The sequence below is a fragment of the Drosophila mojavensis genome, unplaced genomic scaffold, assembly GCF_018153725.1.
Source record: "Drosophila mojavensis isolate 15081-1352.22 unplaced genomic scaffold, ASM1815372v1 contig_80, whole genome shotgun sequence".
In the NCBI taxonomy this organism is placed as follows: Eukaryota; Metazoa; Arthropoda; class Insecta; order Diptera; family Drosophilidae; genus Drosophila; species Drosophila mojavensis.
Window position 1 is genome coordinate 14,955,528 of NW_025318906.1, and position 15,155 is coordinate 14,970,682.

At 32.9% G+C, this 15,155-nt stretch overlaps 5 protein-coding genes and 1 long non-coding RNA gene across 8 annotated transcripts; 4 read left to right on the forward strand and 2 right to left on the reverse strand.

Annotated features, from left to right (window-relative positions):
* The first annotated feature begins 479 nt into the window (after nucleotides 1-479).
* Nucleotides 480-1,815, forward strand: LOC6579979 (uncharacterized protein DDB_G0288739). Its single transcript, XM_002005816.4, has one exon. The coding sequence runs from the start codon at nucleotides 618-620 to the stop codon at nucleotides 1,698-1,700; it is 1,083 nt and encodes a 360-aa protein (XP_002005852.1). The 5' UTR covers nucleotides 480-617; the 3' UTR covers nucleotides 1,701-1,815.
* A 745-nt stretch (nucleotides 1,816-2,560) lies between these two features.
* Nucleotides 2,561-5,795, reverse strand: LOC6579980 (transcriptional coactivator yorkie). Of its 2 annotated transcripts, XM_015164021.3 has the most exons (5): nucleotides 4,814-5,794; nucleotides 3,935-4,026; nucleotides 3,160-3,315; nucleotides 2,746-2,798; nucleotides 2,561-2,686 (listed from the first exon to the last, which is right to left on the reverse strand). In XM_015164021.3, the coding sequence occupies exons 1-5, from the start codon at nucleotides 5,533-5,535 to the stop codon at nucleotides 2,582-2,584; spliced, it is 1,128 nt and encodes a 375-aa protein (XP_015019507.1). In that variant the 5' UTR covers nucleotides 5,536-5,794; the 3' UTR covers nucleotides 2,561-2,581. The 2 variants fall into 2 exon arrangements, with proteins under 2 accessions (XP_015019507.1, XP_002005853.1); XM_002005817.4 differs by lacking the exon at nucleotides 3,160-3,315 and having other exon boundaries at nucleotides 4,814-5,795.
* A 60-nt stretch (nucleotides 5,796-5,855) lies between these two features.
* Nucleotides 5,856-6,564, forward strand: LOC122757737. Of its 2 annotated transcripts, XR_006357867.1 has the most exons (3): nucleotides 5,856-6,127; nucleotides 6,197-6,352; nucleotides 6,416-6,564. It is a non-coding gene; the product is annotated as an uncharacterized LOC122757737 (long non-coding RNA). The 2 variants fall into 2 exon arrangements; XR_006357866.1 differs by having other exon boundaries at nucleotides 5,856-6,352.
* An 861-nt stretch (nucleotides 6,565-7,425) lies between these two features.
* Nucleotides 7,426-9,678, reverse strand: LOC6579981 (LIM domain-binding protein 2). The gene is made up of 2 exons (XM_002005818.4): nucleotides 9,571-9,678; nucleotides 7,426-9,324 (listed from the first exon to the last, which is right to left on the reverse strand). The coding sequence occupies exon 2, from the start codon at nucleotides 9,286-9,288 to the stop codon at nucleotides 7,549-7,551; it is 1,740 nt and encodes a 579-aa protein (XP_002005854.2). The 5' UTR covers nucleotides 9,289-9,324; nucleotides 9,571-9,678; the 3' UTR covers nucleotides 7,426-7,548.
* A 621-nt stretch (nucleotides 9,679-10,299) lies between these two features.
* On the forward strand, nucleotides 10,300-11,864 carry LOC6579982. Its single transcript, XM_002005819.4, has 2 exons — nucleotides 10,300-11,398; nucleotides 11,457-11,864. The coding sequence occupies exons 1-2, from the start codon at nucleotides 10,784-10,786 to the stop codon at nucleotides 11,664-11,666; spliced, it is 825 nt and encodes a 274-aa protein (XP_002005855.2). The 5' UTR covers nucleotides 10,300-10,783; the 3' UTR covers nucleotides 11,667-11,864.
* Nucleotides 11,865-12,560: 696 nt separating this feature from the next.
* Nucleotides 12,561-14,785, forward strand: LOC6579983 (adenylate kinase). The gene is made up of 4 exons (XM_002005820.4): nucleotides 12,561-12,819; nucleotides 13,963-14,199; nucleotides 14,262-14,429; nucleotides 14,500-14,785. The coding sequence occupies exons 1-4, from the start codon at nucleotides 12,718-12,720 to the stop codon at nucleotides 14,713-14,715; spliced, it is 723 nt and encodes a 240-aa protein (XP_002005856.1). The 5' UTR covers nucleotides 12,561-12,717; the 3' UTR covers nucleotides 14,716-14,785.
* Nucleotides 14,786-15,155: the final 370 nt, after the last annotated feature.

The following is a 15,155-nucleotide window of genomic DNA, read 5'->3' on the forward strand; positions in this document are numbered from 1 at the left end:
ATTAAACAGACTTCAATTTAATATTGGGTTTATAATTAATAGTCACATCTCACAATAGTAAACCACAGCCTTAACAGTAGAAAAATTAATAAATTAATTCATTTTAAACCAATAATAAATACTACCAGCTAATTTGTTATTTTACATATATTTTGAATATGACATAGATTAACGTTAATAAATTTCTCAAATGATTTAAATTTCTTTCTTTAACTTTGTTTATTAAAACAAATTTTCTCAAATATTCTTCGCCTACTATAAAATTCCTATCGATGCTATTGCTTAACAAAAAACAAGCATTAAAATAGTTTTTTTTTTATATACTCAAAGTTAATTGAAAAAAATTATATTCCTGTTTAATATATTTTGAATATCGATTAAAATGAGTCCACATAATTTTACTTCTTTGTAAATCTGTTCCATTCCCACGTCCCACAATCGACGATATTCTATTCGATATTTTATTCTGCGCAATGCAATACTTATTTTTTTTTACATAGTGACTCCAATTATAAGATATTTTGCTGTTTACATTTATATATATATTCAGTTCTTTATTTATGTCATACGTGAAGTTTTTTGTCAATTAATAATCGTTGTCCGCTTGATAAACAAAAATGGATTTTATTGACGATTTCATAGAAGAGTACAAGAGCAATCCGTGCTTGTGGAAAGCCGATTCAGTTGATTTTAGAAACCGAAACAAACGACAAGAAGCATATTTAAGATTAATTGCTGTAGCTACTAAACATGGAGAGCTATACAACGTAGAAAGAACTAAACAGAAAATAAACAATCTTCGATGTGCATTTCGTCACCAGCTGCGAAAGTACAATGAAGTTAAGAAGAAAGGTGAAAAGTATGAGCCGTATTGCCCCAAGCGGAGATACTTTGAATCTCTCATGTTTCTGAAGGACGAGGAGATTCCCGAGAAAAAAATCAAGCGTGAAGACAACCTACCCTTACAGCAGCAAAATACAGATATAACTGTAGCACAGCCGGAACCTCTCGAAGAATATTCGGATGCTGAGAGCTTGCCCAAACAAATGAAAAGCGATAATAAATTATCACCGAGCAACAGCAATAGCGCCAACGATTTCTGTGCCAATTTATTCGAGGAAACAGAAGTTGATCCAAATTTTAGCATCCAACCCGTAAACTCTTCCAACAATCAGACAACAATCAAGGAAGTGGAGACTATATTGCCGACGGACAATAGCAATATATCCGAAAGCAGAAAATCATTTAATAATTCCATCAACACCAACAACAATAGCTCGCTGAACGATAAGATTAACTCCACAGTCCACATTATCGAATCCAATCGCGATAAACGCGCGCGATTCATCAAGAATAGTCGGAAACGCACCTCGTCCGCATCCTCACAGGTCTCAAATGATAATGCGGAGACAACGCCACCTGGGAAATGCAGGGCCGACATTTCCAACATCGATTTCGATCGCCTCTTTTCGTTAGCTCTTAAGAATGCCGATAATCAATTGGATGATTATTTTACGAATTTTGGCAAAGTAGTAGCCCACAAGCTGCGCTCCATGGATCACACACAAGCGATCTACGCTGAGAAAATAATCGCCGATGTTCTCTATCAGGGACAGATGAAAATGCTATCCGCAATAAGTATAACCCAATTTCTAGGTGTAGATAATGCAACTGTTTATGTTGAAAGTCCTCCAAAATAATTGTTCTCAAAATAAATAATAAAAAAAAACTAATGTTATACACAAAATAAAATAATACACTGAAATTATAAATGTCTTACATTTGGCTTACAAAATATATAATTTTGATCTTTCATATTTTCATGTTTTAGAGTCTATAGTTTATCAAATAAACTTGTTTTCTCTGGCCTTAAATATCTTCATAAGGTATATATATAATTTGTATGACAACAATAGATTAGGGGAATCTTGGAATAACTCTTTACTCCCTTCGACATTAGGGGAATTACGACATGGATGAGTATGGAAGAGCTTTTAGCTGCGCTGTCTTCTAAGCAATGAACTTCTTTATCATTAAATGGAAATTTCTCTTTCACCCAATGGAAATGCTTCTTGGATCAAAATGTGAACCTCGTTTGTTTTTTCTGATGGCTTCACTATCTTGACTGTTTTCAAGGATGTCAGCAATGCATGTGTGAATGCAGCTTGTTTTGCTCATTTAATATGCAGATGTCAAGTCCAGCTCTGAAACAAAGCAGGCAGCAAAATAAACAAGCCTGACTGAGTAGCGGAGGTACATATAAATAATCTTGGGAGAAGAAACAAAGCACATTTTGACCAACTTTTAGCAATTGTGTTTCCCATTAACGAACTGAGGTTGTATGTGGCTGGACTTGGGATAGCTGTAAAGTCTCCATCACGAAAGGAATGAACAGTAGACGCAACGCCTCATCGTACATTAAGCAACATTCAATTCTGATTCAATTTTCAGCCCAACAAAATCCATTGTATTAAAATAATGAACACAATTAATTTTAATATATGCAAAAATATTTATTTTATATTAATACAAAATATAAAACTTTTAAAATCTAATAAAATTATTTGCACAAAAACTTTTATTAATTTATTTTATACCATTCCAAATCATCTGGTTTATGGGAAGACGGTGTATTAATGATAGCTTGGGTATCATTGAAAATATTGCTGCAAATATTATCGCCGATCTGAAATGCAAATTTTGTAATTATTATTATTGAATTGAGATGTGATATTATGATATTACCTGAAGAGACGATACTAAATTATCGGGACAGTCTAGCACGTTAAGTCCAGATTCTAGAAAGAGATTAGAGATAAGCAAAGTATGTTATTAAATTAAATAATTAATAGTTTTTTTTTTTTGATGAATATTTAATAGGGAAATTTAGATTTAGTTTAACTATTCACTGAGCGAATCACTCAAAGGGTTTTATAGGTCGGCTTAAAACAAATTTATTCAAAATGTTTTTTGAAGTAGTAGTCAATAAATTATTAATCTTAGCCCACTTTAATTAAATCTACTTTGATTTCGATTCATTTATCTGTTTGAATCACACAGATTTGTCTGTCGCTTGTAAAAAATGCTCGAATATGTTAAATTCCAAATCGGGTTTCTTCTTGGATTCTTTGTCTTTCTTTCAAAGCATTTGATACTTACGTATTCTAGGATCATTCCATGAAGTCGTTCGATCAATATGGTTTATAAAATAAATATCTCCAGACTCGGTAACAGCTTGTTCCCAACCATCGGGTAATGGACCAAGATGAGTAGCTATAGTCGATGAGCTAGTTGGCTTTGTCGTTTGTATAACATCTGCATTGAAAGGCATCAAGTTGGAGATATTTAATATAGGATTGGTACGTTATTATGCATATATAAACATCTATATATAATAACATGTTCAACGAAACCAGTAATTTATTAATATTTTTTTCAAATTTTATATGCTGTCGGAGGAACTGCTGAATGTAAGTGGAGAAGACTTTATTATTCATGGTCTCTTTTAATGTAATAATGCAAGAGTTATCAAACATCATTGGCATTCCGGGAGCGAAACAATTTATTCGTTTGCAGCTAGGCAAAAACATTCATATTCATTTCATTATCATAATTGGCCTTTCTTCAGCCCATTTGAAACCAAGTTCCAATAGAAACTATCAGTTATCCAACTTCAGAATTTCTTATTTCAGAATGTGAACAAATTCGGCAGTATCTCTCATATCTAATATAGAACATGTAAAACAATACAAACCGATTTTGAATGGCTGTTAACAAAGGCTTCAAATTGATAATTGATAACTTTATAATTGTTATTCTTTGACTTCGATTTATGCGTGTACTTAAAATAACTGTGTAATTTTTAGTTTAAAATATATATTTTATAATATTCAAATGTATAGATATTTCAATAGATATATATTTATGAACATACCATTTGGCTTTATCCGTTCAGCTAAAGCTCGTTGCTGCTGTTGGCGAAACTGAATTCGTGGATCCTCCCATTGCGTTGTTTTTGAGGTGTGGCTGCAAATCGAAAATAAAAACAAGGTTAGTAAAACTCGGGCTTTGTTCAAGCCAAATTAAATGCTCAATATATGTCAGTTTAGACACGTACTACTCGCCAGTCTAAATTTTGTTGAGTTGCAAAAGCTAATCTTTTGTACTAGTTTATTGATCTTATAATTTATACATTAAATATGCCATAAGGAATTATTCCATTTTATATATCATATATAAAATATGAAAAAAGAAATTTTAATAAATATTTCTGAAAAATTTTCTTTAGGGACATATTTAAATAATTTCCTTCTATAAATTATTTTAATTTATGTTAATGTTGATTTTTCCTCTGAATTAAAGAATTTTTAAATTAAAAATTAGTTTAAAAAATAAATGTTCATTAATTACTGCAGATTCCTTCACTTATATGTATATATTATAAATATATGATAAATTGAAAAATTTTTCTGTATTGCGACGCGAGTTTGCTTGCTTTTACCTGTTGCATGCATTGGCCTGAAGCCATTCAAACAAGGGATAGATGAAATAATATATATATATATATATACATGTATACATATAAATAACTATGTATATATAAGAAAATAAAAATATATAATATGTGAATCCTATCCACTAATCTGTTTAAAGCCAATGATATTTTACTAACCAAATATTATGTTTTTTTTTTATTATTACTTTTTTTTTGTTGATTTGGCACAATAATTATTGATGTTATGAGTCAGTTAAATACTTTAAGAATTAAGCAATATAGTTATTTTTAACTAATTATTCAATTCAAAATACTTACTTTAAATAGTAAATTTGTCCATCGTTAGTTTTGGCCTGCTCCCAGCCAGGCGGTAAGGCACCTAATTGACTTTGTAATTGAATTGGGCTGACGACATCGTATGATCTTTGCTTTTTATGAATTGTTGTCTGTGTGGCAGCTAAGGCAGCAGCGTCCGGTCCTGGTACTGGTCCCATGCACGTATTGATGACATCTAAATCGATATTGTTGGCCGTACTAGCGCTGACGAAGTCGACGCTAGTTTCGGGATATGCTGGCCCTTGGTTAGTGTTGGTGTTGTTAGCGCTCGGCTCGTTGCGGGTGCGCACATTGTAGTTCTGCTGCAGGGACGCCGGACTGCTGCGAGCACGAATATGATGTATTGCCAGACGGCTGTGTGATGGCTGGTTCTGCTGTGTGAGAGATGGCTGCATTTCTGGCTGGGCAGTCTTGTTGATATTGGTTTGGGAGCCATCGTATGTGGAATCGGCACTGTTGGCACGCGAGTGGAGCGGTGCCGGAGGATTGAAAAATGAATTGGGTAGCTTGCGCATACGAAATGGTAATTGCAATGGAAGCTTCGCATCTCCTGGATTCAATACACTATCGAATAATGCTTGCAAATTATCATCAGAATCTTGATTTACTCGTACAACAAGATTCGTTGATATTTTCGTCGGTGATAGCATATCCTCATCGTCGATTTCCTTTTCGCTAATATTGCTTTTATTACTTAAAGACATTGTTCCGAAATATTTGTTTATGTACACAATACAGTTATAAAAAAAAACCCCAGCCACACAATGTCATCAATTTCATTTGTAAATTAGTTTCCAAACAAACACTTAGATCACTTCATCATATTTTTGTACACAAACAATTTTTTTTTTTTTGTATATGCAAACTTATGTCTATTAAATAGTGAAATTCCGTGTTACTATAAGACTTAAACAATATTTATATACACATATACTTGTATATTATACCATACACGACAGAACTGCCAACATAACACAGCAAATTATATAAAGGGTATCATTCAACAGTTTGTCTTTAGAGAAATATCGATATTTTTAGCCGATATTTGTGGCATCCTAATTAAATAAAATTTCTCAGTATTTAAAGTAAAGTTAGTTTCTTATATGTTAGAATAATAATATAATATAAATAGAAGAAATAACTAGTTGTTCAATAATTGTCCCAGCTATTTATTTTTATTCTCATCTTCTCATATTTGTGTAATCGTCTATGAGAAGCAACTGGTGGCATCTACAAGTATTTGATTGCCGGTGGTGGAAACAGATTGTTATTTATGATTTATAATTTTGCTTATATGTAATAATATTTTGTATTATTTTTTAAAATCTCTAAAAGGTAATTGAAATATATATTTATCAATTATAGTAATGCAAATACACAATTTTGACGGACTGATAAGAATGGAATAAAAATGCTCTTAATTGGGCTGATTCAAAACATTTCTAATAAGACAAGCACACAGTCTATACTGTTTGACTAGGCAATAATTTCAATGATTTTATTACGAACATACTGCAAGTGGTAAGATAAATAATTTGGATTTTATATTTTATACCATTCTCTTACTGCAACTAATATTTTCAGATCATCTCGAAGGCTTGGTACCTCTCATATGGTAATAAATTTGGGTGCTTTTATTAAATATTTAAAAAAGTATTCTTATAAATTTAAATATTTAACATGTGTCAATGCTAGAAATACAGATTTCCAATTAGGATTTACCTTGCACTGCGCTAGGCTTTCTATTATTCTAACTTACTCATATCGATATCTTTCATGCTCTCCAATATACACACGCTTTAAATTTCTCTGGTTAGATACTAAGTGGAAATATCGACACTTATCGATGTTAAGGAAATAGAATGAGACATCGTCATATAATTGAAAAGCTGCATACGATATCAAGAATGAATACATACAGACACGTACATACGTATAAGCCTATGTATGTATTTATATGCTTCCTCTATATGTAGTAGTTTTTGAGCTATGGGAAATTCAGCTCGTACTGAAACCTTTACCCTCTGACCCCTCCTTAAAAGAAACGAAATGATATTTAAATTGATTAATTAATTCTTTTTAGCTTAGTTTTACTTGAATATTCTACTAGCTTCAGCTTTAGTATTTCGCATGCAAGTACTATACACACACATACACGCACATGCGCATACAATTATAAGATAAATATGCATTAAAGATCTTAAAAAATTCCCTATATGGTCATTCCCGACTTGAAAGATTTATGATAATTAATTCTTTAAGATATTAGCTATTAATTGCTGAAATTCTATTAGTCTTTCTGATTTGTCTTGTGTTATCCCAACTTCTAATTTATTGATTTTAGATCTAGATCTGGTTTAGCTTCAATATTCTTATTATTTTCATATGATAGTCACAATTTTTATAATTTAATGAATAAATAAGATATTTACTATACTATTCGAGGGATGGAATGTTGAATTCGTGACTCGCTTTGAAAGTATTTTCAATTGATCTAAAAGATTATCCAGATAATTAAGCCTTTGATCTGTCTTGTTTGAAGAGTTTTACAAAAATTATAAGCAAATATGAATTAAACTTATGAAACGAATAACTCTATCAGAAATTTCCTAAAAGCTAGAAACTTTATTAAAAAGTATATTTTACATGCAAGTATGAAAATACATTTCACCACATATCATAAAATTAAATTATAATTTCGGACTATTCATTTTATTCTATTGCGATACAATGGGGCTCTTTTTATCTATATCCGCTATATTTGCATTGTTTTGAGGTCCAGAAGGGTTGCCAGGACTAGCTGGAATATTGCCTCCCCGCTCCATACTCCATGGATTTGAGCCAGATATTGGCGAATCGGCATGGCCAAAGCCAGTATGATTATCGTGCTCGACGGCATTTGTGCCATCGTATTGGGTATTTTCCAAACGTGTAATGAGCCTTTCGTCCTCCTCTCCGAATTCGCCACCCATTAATGTTGGCTCGCCAACAACCATCACATCTTGCGAGGACAGGGAAAAGCTGGGTCCCGATGGCGATCTCTTTTGATTCGCTACGGGCGGTGTGCTCGTGTTGTTGGCACCTCCCGAATTGGATCCTTTTCTTTTGCGACGCTTATTCGGCGGTCTTTGGGGGTCCTTTTTGCCGGGCGGCGCGACCATGCGCTGCCATTTTTGAAATAAAGTCGTCTTTAAGCAATCGCGCGGACTCAGAGCATACGCCTTGTGGCGTGACATTAGCTCCTGCATTGGCTCCAGTATAACACACAAGCGAAGGTAGTTCAAGGTTGAGTTTGTTATGCCAGCCCGAGTGATATTCTTGGTTATTTGATCCAACAGCATCGGATCTGGCGGAAGCGAAGTGCCAATTACGGATCGTGGAATGAGTTCTCGATGCCCTTTGATGGTCATGTGCCATGATTTGATTCTCATGTAGTCATCGTACATAAATTCTAGTATAAGTCTTGCATCCGCACACACTTTTGTAAAAAATGGCTTGCCATGCTGTGTTATTATGGTGCACTGATCGCAATCCAATGTTATGGATGTGTTGTGAAAAGATTCCTTAGCATGCTTCAGCTGGAAATACAGGTCAGAAACGCCGCCCTCAAAGATGCTTCGAAAAAAGCGTGGCACCAGTGTCCGGCCAATTGTATATCTTTTTGGTCCATCCTCCAAACAGAATAATATTGTTAATCTGGCGTCATCCTCGAAGAATTCGGTTGTGAACGAATCCCACCAGCAGTTGTCGCTGTCTTCATTGCGCTGTTGCAGGCGTTTGTTCAGCTCAAACACTCGATGCTCTGTGTGACTGAAGTATGAGTTGTGTCTCCTAAAGCCTTGATCGATTCTATCCATTTGCTGAGGTCCACCCATCATTGGATGGTTTCCACCATGGCCAAATGGTGATGCTGGTGGCATGGGATTGAATTGGCTTCCGACGCCAAAAACTGTCGGCGAGGAGAAATGACCAGCCTGCCCGCTGTTAAATGGTGTGCCTGAGCTTGCTGGTCGACTAAATTGACCCAAGCCGGAAGACGGCGACCCAAATGGTCCGCCAACTGGTCCGTTGAAGTTGCCAGCAGTTGAGGATTGTGAATAATTTCCCTGTATATTTTGCGATGCAACACCCACAGGTCCTGGAGTCGATGAGCCTGACGGAGCTGGCGATGAAGTATATTGAGGAGTATTCGATCCGGGTTGATTAGTATTTTGAAATACTAAAGACTGATTGCCAGCAGGTGAGGATTGTCCAGCTTGTGGGTATGGATTGCCACTAGCCGAATATGGTAGCCCGCCTTGTGGAAATCCACTCTGATTGCTGGCGTCCGGATTTATAGATGAAGAATTCGATGAAGGCAACATTGCTGAGCCTTCTGTTACCCCTTTCCAGCTTCCTTCGTCAATATTTGATTGAGAAGTCATCGTATTTCCAGTATTTAAACCTCTACGATTCATTCCTACTTCAGTAGTTTTAATAACATTCGCTTAGGTCTGAAAACAATTAATTTTCGTTCACATTAATCACAATCATGTCACTTAATAACAAAAGTTTACTTTTCAATAGCATTTTGTAAGTAGTAAAAACAACTTTTTTATTTGGAAACAATAAACTGTATTGAAAAGATATTTCTTAATATTGTGTTCGACAAACATTGTATTGAATAGAAAAATAACTTTCAAGTTAAGAATCAATAACAACATTAAATGAACACTTTCAAATAAACACTTGTGACTTACCTAAATAAAAAGAAATATATATTAAACTTTCAATTATGTATCTACTTTCCAAAGGGAATAATCGTTCAATTAGATAGAAATGTTATCGAGTTGATAAGCATATATCGAAATAAAATGCGTATGTAAATTACGTCAGAGTAACGTCACATTTTCAATCAAAGAACACACAACCATTCTAGCATATGCAATTTTTTCTCACTATAAATATATATATTTATAATATATCATAACATTTTATGGAAGTGTTGTAAGTTTATAATTATTGAGCTTATCAAATATTGAATGTTAATTATCCATGCACTCAAAAATGTATATTTCCGTATTCCGCCGAAACAGTTAATTTGGTTCGATAAAAAAATAAATAAAACAAACAAACAAATAAATAAATTTAAATATTCAGAATAATGATAAAAATATAATTCATCAGTTCAGTGCAGTATTTTTTTATCTTTGAAATATAAATATGTATTGTGCGTAATGTACTTTCACATATATAAATCAATGATAGTAAATATTTTTATTCCATTTAATGCAAATTATTTATGTATATATGTAAGACTTTATTTACATAAGATTTGCGATATAAAATATATGTATATAGACTTTTAACACACAAAACAATAATGTGCCCTGATAGCTAGCATATGTCTCAAGTAAATAACACGGCCAGTGGAAAATAGTCAAATGTTATCGATATTTTTGAAATTAACTCTGAATTCTACAATCATAGAGACAATCAATCATATTCATTTTTACAAGTTGAATAGTATGGAACATATTTTATTAAAAACGTGTGATTTACATTCTCGTCATAAATTTTGGAGTTTATTGCCAATACTACAAAATATTACTACAAATTCTACGAAAAGGACATATACCCAATCTGATAGTCTAAATATGAACGTATAAATTCAGCATTCAATATTTCGCAATCGTTCCGAGCAATTTCATGGTTCTTATATACATACATATGTACATACGTACATACCTTCAATAGGACAAACACAAAATGTGTTGAAAATCAACTGCTGGACATATTCAAGCTCTAAATAAATAACTATTTACATGGATAATATAATATTGAGATTGTGCTCAAAATTTCAAACTGAAATAATGAAGATGGATTTTTGTAAACAAATACGCTTGGATGTTGATGAATCAGAATCTGTGAATTTGAGATCAATAATCAAACATATAAATTGCAATTGATTTTATGCTGCATATATTGCAAATGATTGTAGCCATGAGCTCCCCAATTCATAAACAATATTGCTTCGCATCGCCGCGACGTACGAAAACTACTTCAGAATCTGATAAGGGATTACTCAACAATTCTGAAGAAAGGAATGCGAATATATTGTTAGATGACTTACCGCCACAGCCACTCGCCGCAGCAATGTTTTCTTTCCAGTTGATGGCAGATGCTGTTAACAGAGCGCTGCAGCACTGCACAACATCACCACCCAAAAACTCTACTATGACGCAGATTGAATTTAATTCTAGTAGTGCCCCGTCATTTTGTTACTTTTTTATTGATATGCAACCGCAATCTGAGAATGATTATAATTTTTCGGACTACAATATGAATTCTTATCAAAACTACACAAATCCCTCGGATAAACAACAACCAAGTAGCTGTCACCAAACATCAGAGGCGAATGATTCGAAGTTTCAACGACAAAGAAGTCTGTCCGAATGTAGTGATGACAGTTTTATATGCTTCGAGGATGATAACAAAAGTATTGATTCGATTGCATTTGGTTGCACAGATTGTAATGGAACGGATAAAATGTCTGAAATCGATAATAGTCAAGAACATCGGAAGCGGGTATGTTTGAAATAATTAAACTAACTTGGAGATACAACTAAAATTTTTATAATTTCAGGTACGCTTTGATTTAAAACCAAAGGTTCATGTTATGCACACTTGGGATTACGCTTATCGGGCGGCTCGGAAAGGTGGTTGGCAACAGATCGCTCTCGATCGTGAAAGATTTCAGCAGAGAATAAATCGCATCGCCCCAACTCTAAATATTATTCTAACCTCAAACCATCGGGATAAAATTTATAAAGATCGGTTTTTAGTTATAAAATAGTGATTAGTTATAATAATAAATTCTTAATTCCTGTATATAATCTTCTGTTCATTAAAGAAATCTATGTAGATAAGTCAAAATGACCCTGCATGAATTTTAAAAATTGTAAATTACCTTTGTTGTTGCAATTGTTAAAAAGAAAATATTTTGTTTTTATATTAAACTTGTGAAGATTAACTGGAAATGTTTCTGCCTTAAGAGATTTTTGTTGTACTTTTACATAAATAGAATGTTAAAGTATTATTTTTGTACACACTCCAAAGTCGTAGACTAATATTTGAAAATAGAATGTAGAGGGGGTGGTGTTTCAAGAATCTATAATTTTTAAATAAAACCATATATAAAAGGAATTTTGCTTTGTATAGCTTTTATTGCCACCACTTGTACTTCAAATCGTTATCATATAATTAAATGCAATAGCAATAATCATATGACAATCTGTGTTCAGTGTAGACTACAGATGTACATATATGATTGCTCTATAGAACGAGAAGACAGATGACTCATTGCAAAGTTCTCTAGATTAAACAGTGTATAAGAGCAAAGTATTGTCTAATGTTGTCTTACTATTTTATTGTCTGCCTGTTTGAGCAGTCTTGAGCAGATATTTATCATTTACCGATAAGCTTACTGGTTACATGGCAAAAAACAAAATATAAAAATAAATAATTTGCTGTTTTGCAGCTAAAGTCCGAAGATTATATTAGAGATAAATTAAAATTAAAATTTTATAAATTATTTTCAAGATAACAATAGTTTATTTAATCATAGTAAAAAAAGACATCGCGTGAGAAATAAAATGTGAACAATTAAATGCATGTGGAAACACAATATCAATGAAATTTATTATTTGTGCCTATCGAAAATCGATTCAACAAAACGTGCTTAGTTCAGTCTTGTTCCATCCGTGGATTGGTTCAGTTCTCAGTTCATTATCTGGTTCATTCTGGTCCTTACTTTTACCCTTGAACTTTGCCGCGGTTGTTATTAAGAAATAAAATCTTAATGAAAGAAGGTTGATTCGAAAAAATAAAAGTCTAATAATAACACAATGGCACCCAACGTATCGATACCTGTGGAGCGCTACGAGCCCAGTACTGCTGGTGTGAATGCTATTCTCTTGGGCCCCCCAGGCTCTGGAAAAGGGACACAGGTGGGTTGTCGACACATATACATATGTATATTGTTATGTAATTTATGTACCCAGACATTAGCGCTCGAATACCAACTGTGCACACCTTGTATGTGTTCACTAAATTAAATATATTTAACATGTGCGTGTGTGTGTGTGTGTGTATGCAACAGGTTGTATAGAAGAAAGCAGCTTCGACCTTATTAAGTTTATATACACATATTAATTTAGTGCAAGTATGTATGTGTAGTTGGCCGGCAAGTCTCTACGTTTGTCAGGGAATGCTTTGCAAAAAATACAGATGCGTGTGTGTATGTGTATGTGTATGTCTTTATGTAGGTTTCTGTGATAAGGCTGCAAGCTTATTTCTTTTTTGGGTCTATAGAGGGCACCTAATCACTAGAATAGTTTTTTATGTTCAACTTTCTATTTCATTAAATTATATTAAAATTGAATTTTTAATTAATTAATTTATGCTTATTTGCTTTACTTTTCATTCAATATATCTAATCTGAATATCTCAATTTATAAAGATATAAATAATTTCATAGACGGCCTTACGAATTAATAATATAACGGTCTTATCGCATTTCAACTGTTGCGACATCAAATTTATTATGTCGCAAATTATGTCCTATGAAAATATTTTCCATTAGGCAATTTAAAATATTTAGCTTCTGATATATAACAGATTATGTTAGCGGATGTAGAAGGTAACATTTATTTATTTGATGTGTTCGTTATTGTATTTCTATAACCAAATCCTTTTAATATAAAGAAAAGCATAAACATAACATCTATAGTATGGTCTCATTTAGATATATGATAGAACATTTATGGGTTTTATTGGCTTTTCTATATTCCTCAGAATTCATGATAGTTTGCCTTTTTAATGCTTGCAATTATAAATAATTATTTTATTTGTAAGCTGTTTGCTTAGACAGAAAGTAATAGTTTATCTGTTTTGCATTCCGAAAATTTTGATAACAAATTTATAAAGATTACTTTTAAAGTCTTATAATGCTAACTGACGTGGCTCAAAGAATCTTTGGCAGTTTGAGTCATATAAAGCATATGCTTAACTTTTTATAAAATGCATAATTTGTAAATTGGAATTGTTTTATTGGTATACAAAATATAATATACTTAATTTTCTTTTTTTAGGCACCTTTGTTAAAAGAGAAGTTTTGTGTCTGCCATCTATCAACTGGCGACATGCTGCGCGCAGAGATCGCATCAGGTTCGAAACTTGGCGCCGAGCTGAAAAAAGTTATGGATGAGGGAAAACTGGTATCAGATGATCTGGTAGTGGATATGATAGACTCCAACTTGGATAAGCCAGAATGTAAGAATGGCTTTCTTCTGGACGGATTCCCAAGGACTGTCGTTCAAGCTCAAAAGGTAAGATTCTTATACTATTACATATTGACATATTATTAAAATGTAACCTATATTTTTCCTAGCTTGATTCGTTGCTGGACAAAAGAAAGACAAGCCTGGATGCCGTAATTGAGTTTGCTATAGATGACAATCTATTGGTAAGAAGAATAACTGGACGATTGATTCATCAAGCAAGTGGAAGATCATATCACGAAGAATTTGCTCCTCCTAAAGTTCCGATGAAGGATGATGTAAGTTAATCTGAATTTCAATATTCGGCTAGTTAAATATAATTATGTTTTCTTTAATACTTCACAATAGATTACTGGAGAGCCGCTAATGAAGCGCAGCGACGATAATGCCGAAGCACTGAAAAAGCGATTGGAAGCGTATCATAAACAAACCAAGCCATTGGTTGACTACTATGGATTGAGAGGATTGCATTTCAAGGTTGATGCTGCCAAAAAAGCCAGTGATGTCTTTTCGACAATTGACTCGATATTCCAACGAAATATTTCCAAAAAAGTTCAATTATAACGGCTTTATATGACGAGATTAACCACTGTTTGTTGCTTCATTCTGAAAATAAAACAATAGTTAAATTCAATAGTCCTTTGTTAAGAAAGTATATTATATTATTTGTGGCACTGTACAGTTCTTTGTATACTTTTTACAAAAATAAATACAGGTAAAAAACATAACAGTATGGTTATATCAGTTTCATAGCTGATAACATGAATGTGACGAAAGTTCATTTTTAGATAAATGAATTGGTCTTTGGACTTTGACCTTCAATAAACTTTTGACACATACGTATATATAAAATATATAAATCAATATATACATATGTATGCTTCCTGTACCGTAGCACTAAAAATTCGCGTATCATCTGATATCTCTTAGCGCAATAATTCAATAGATCGATATAAAAGTAATGGAAGGTAATATTAATCAGAAATTTATATACGTATTTCGAA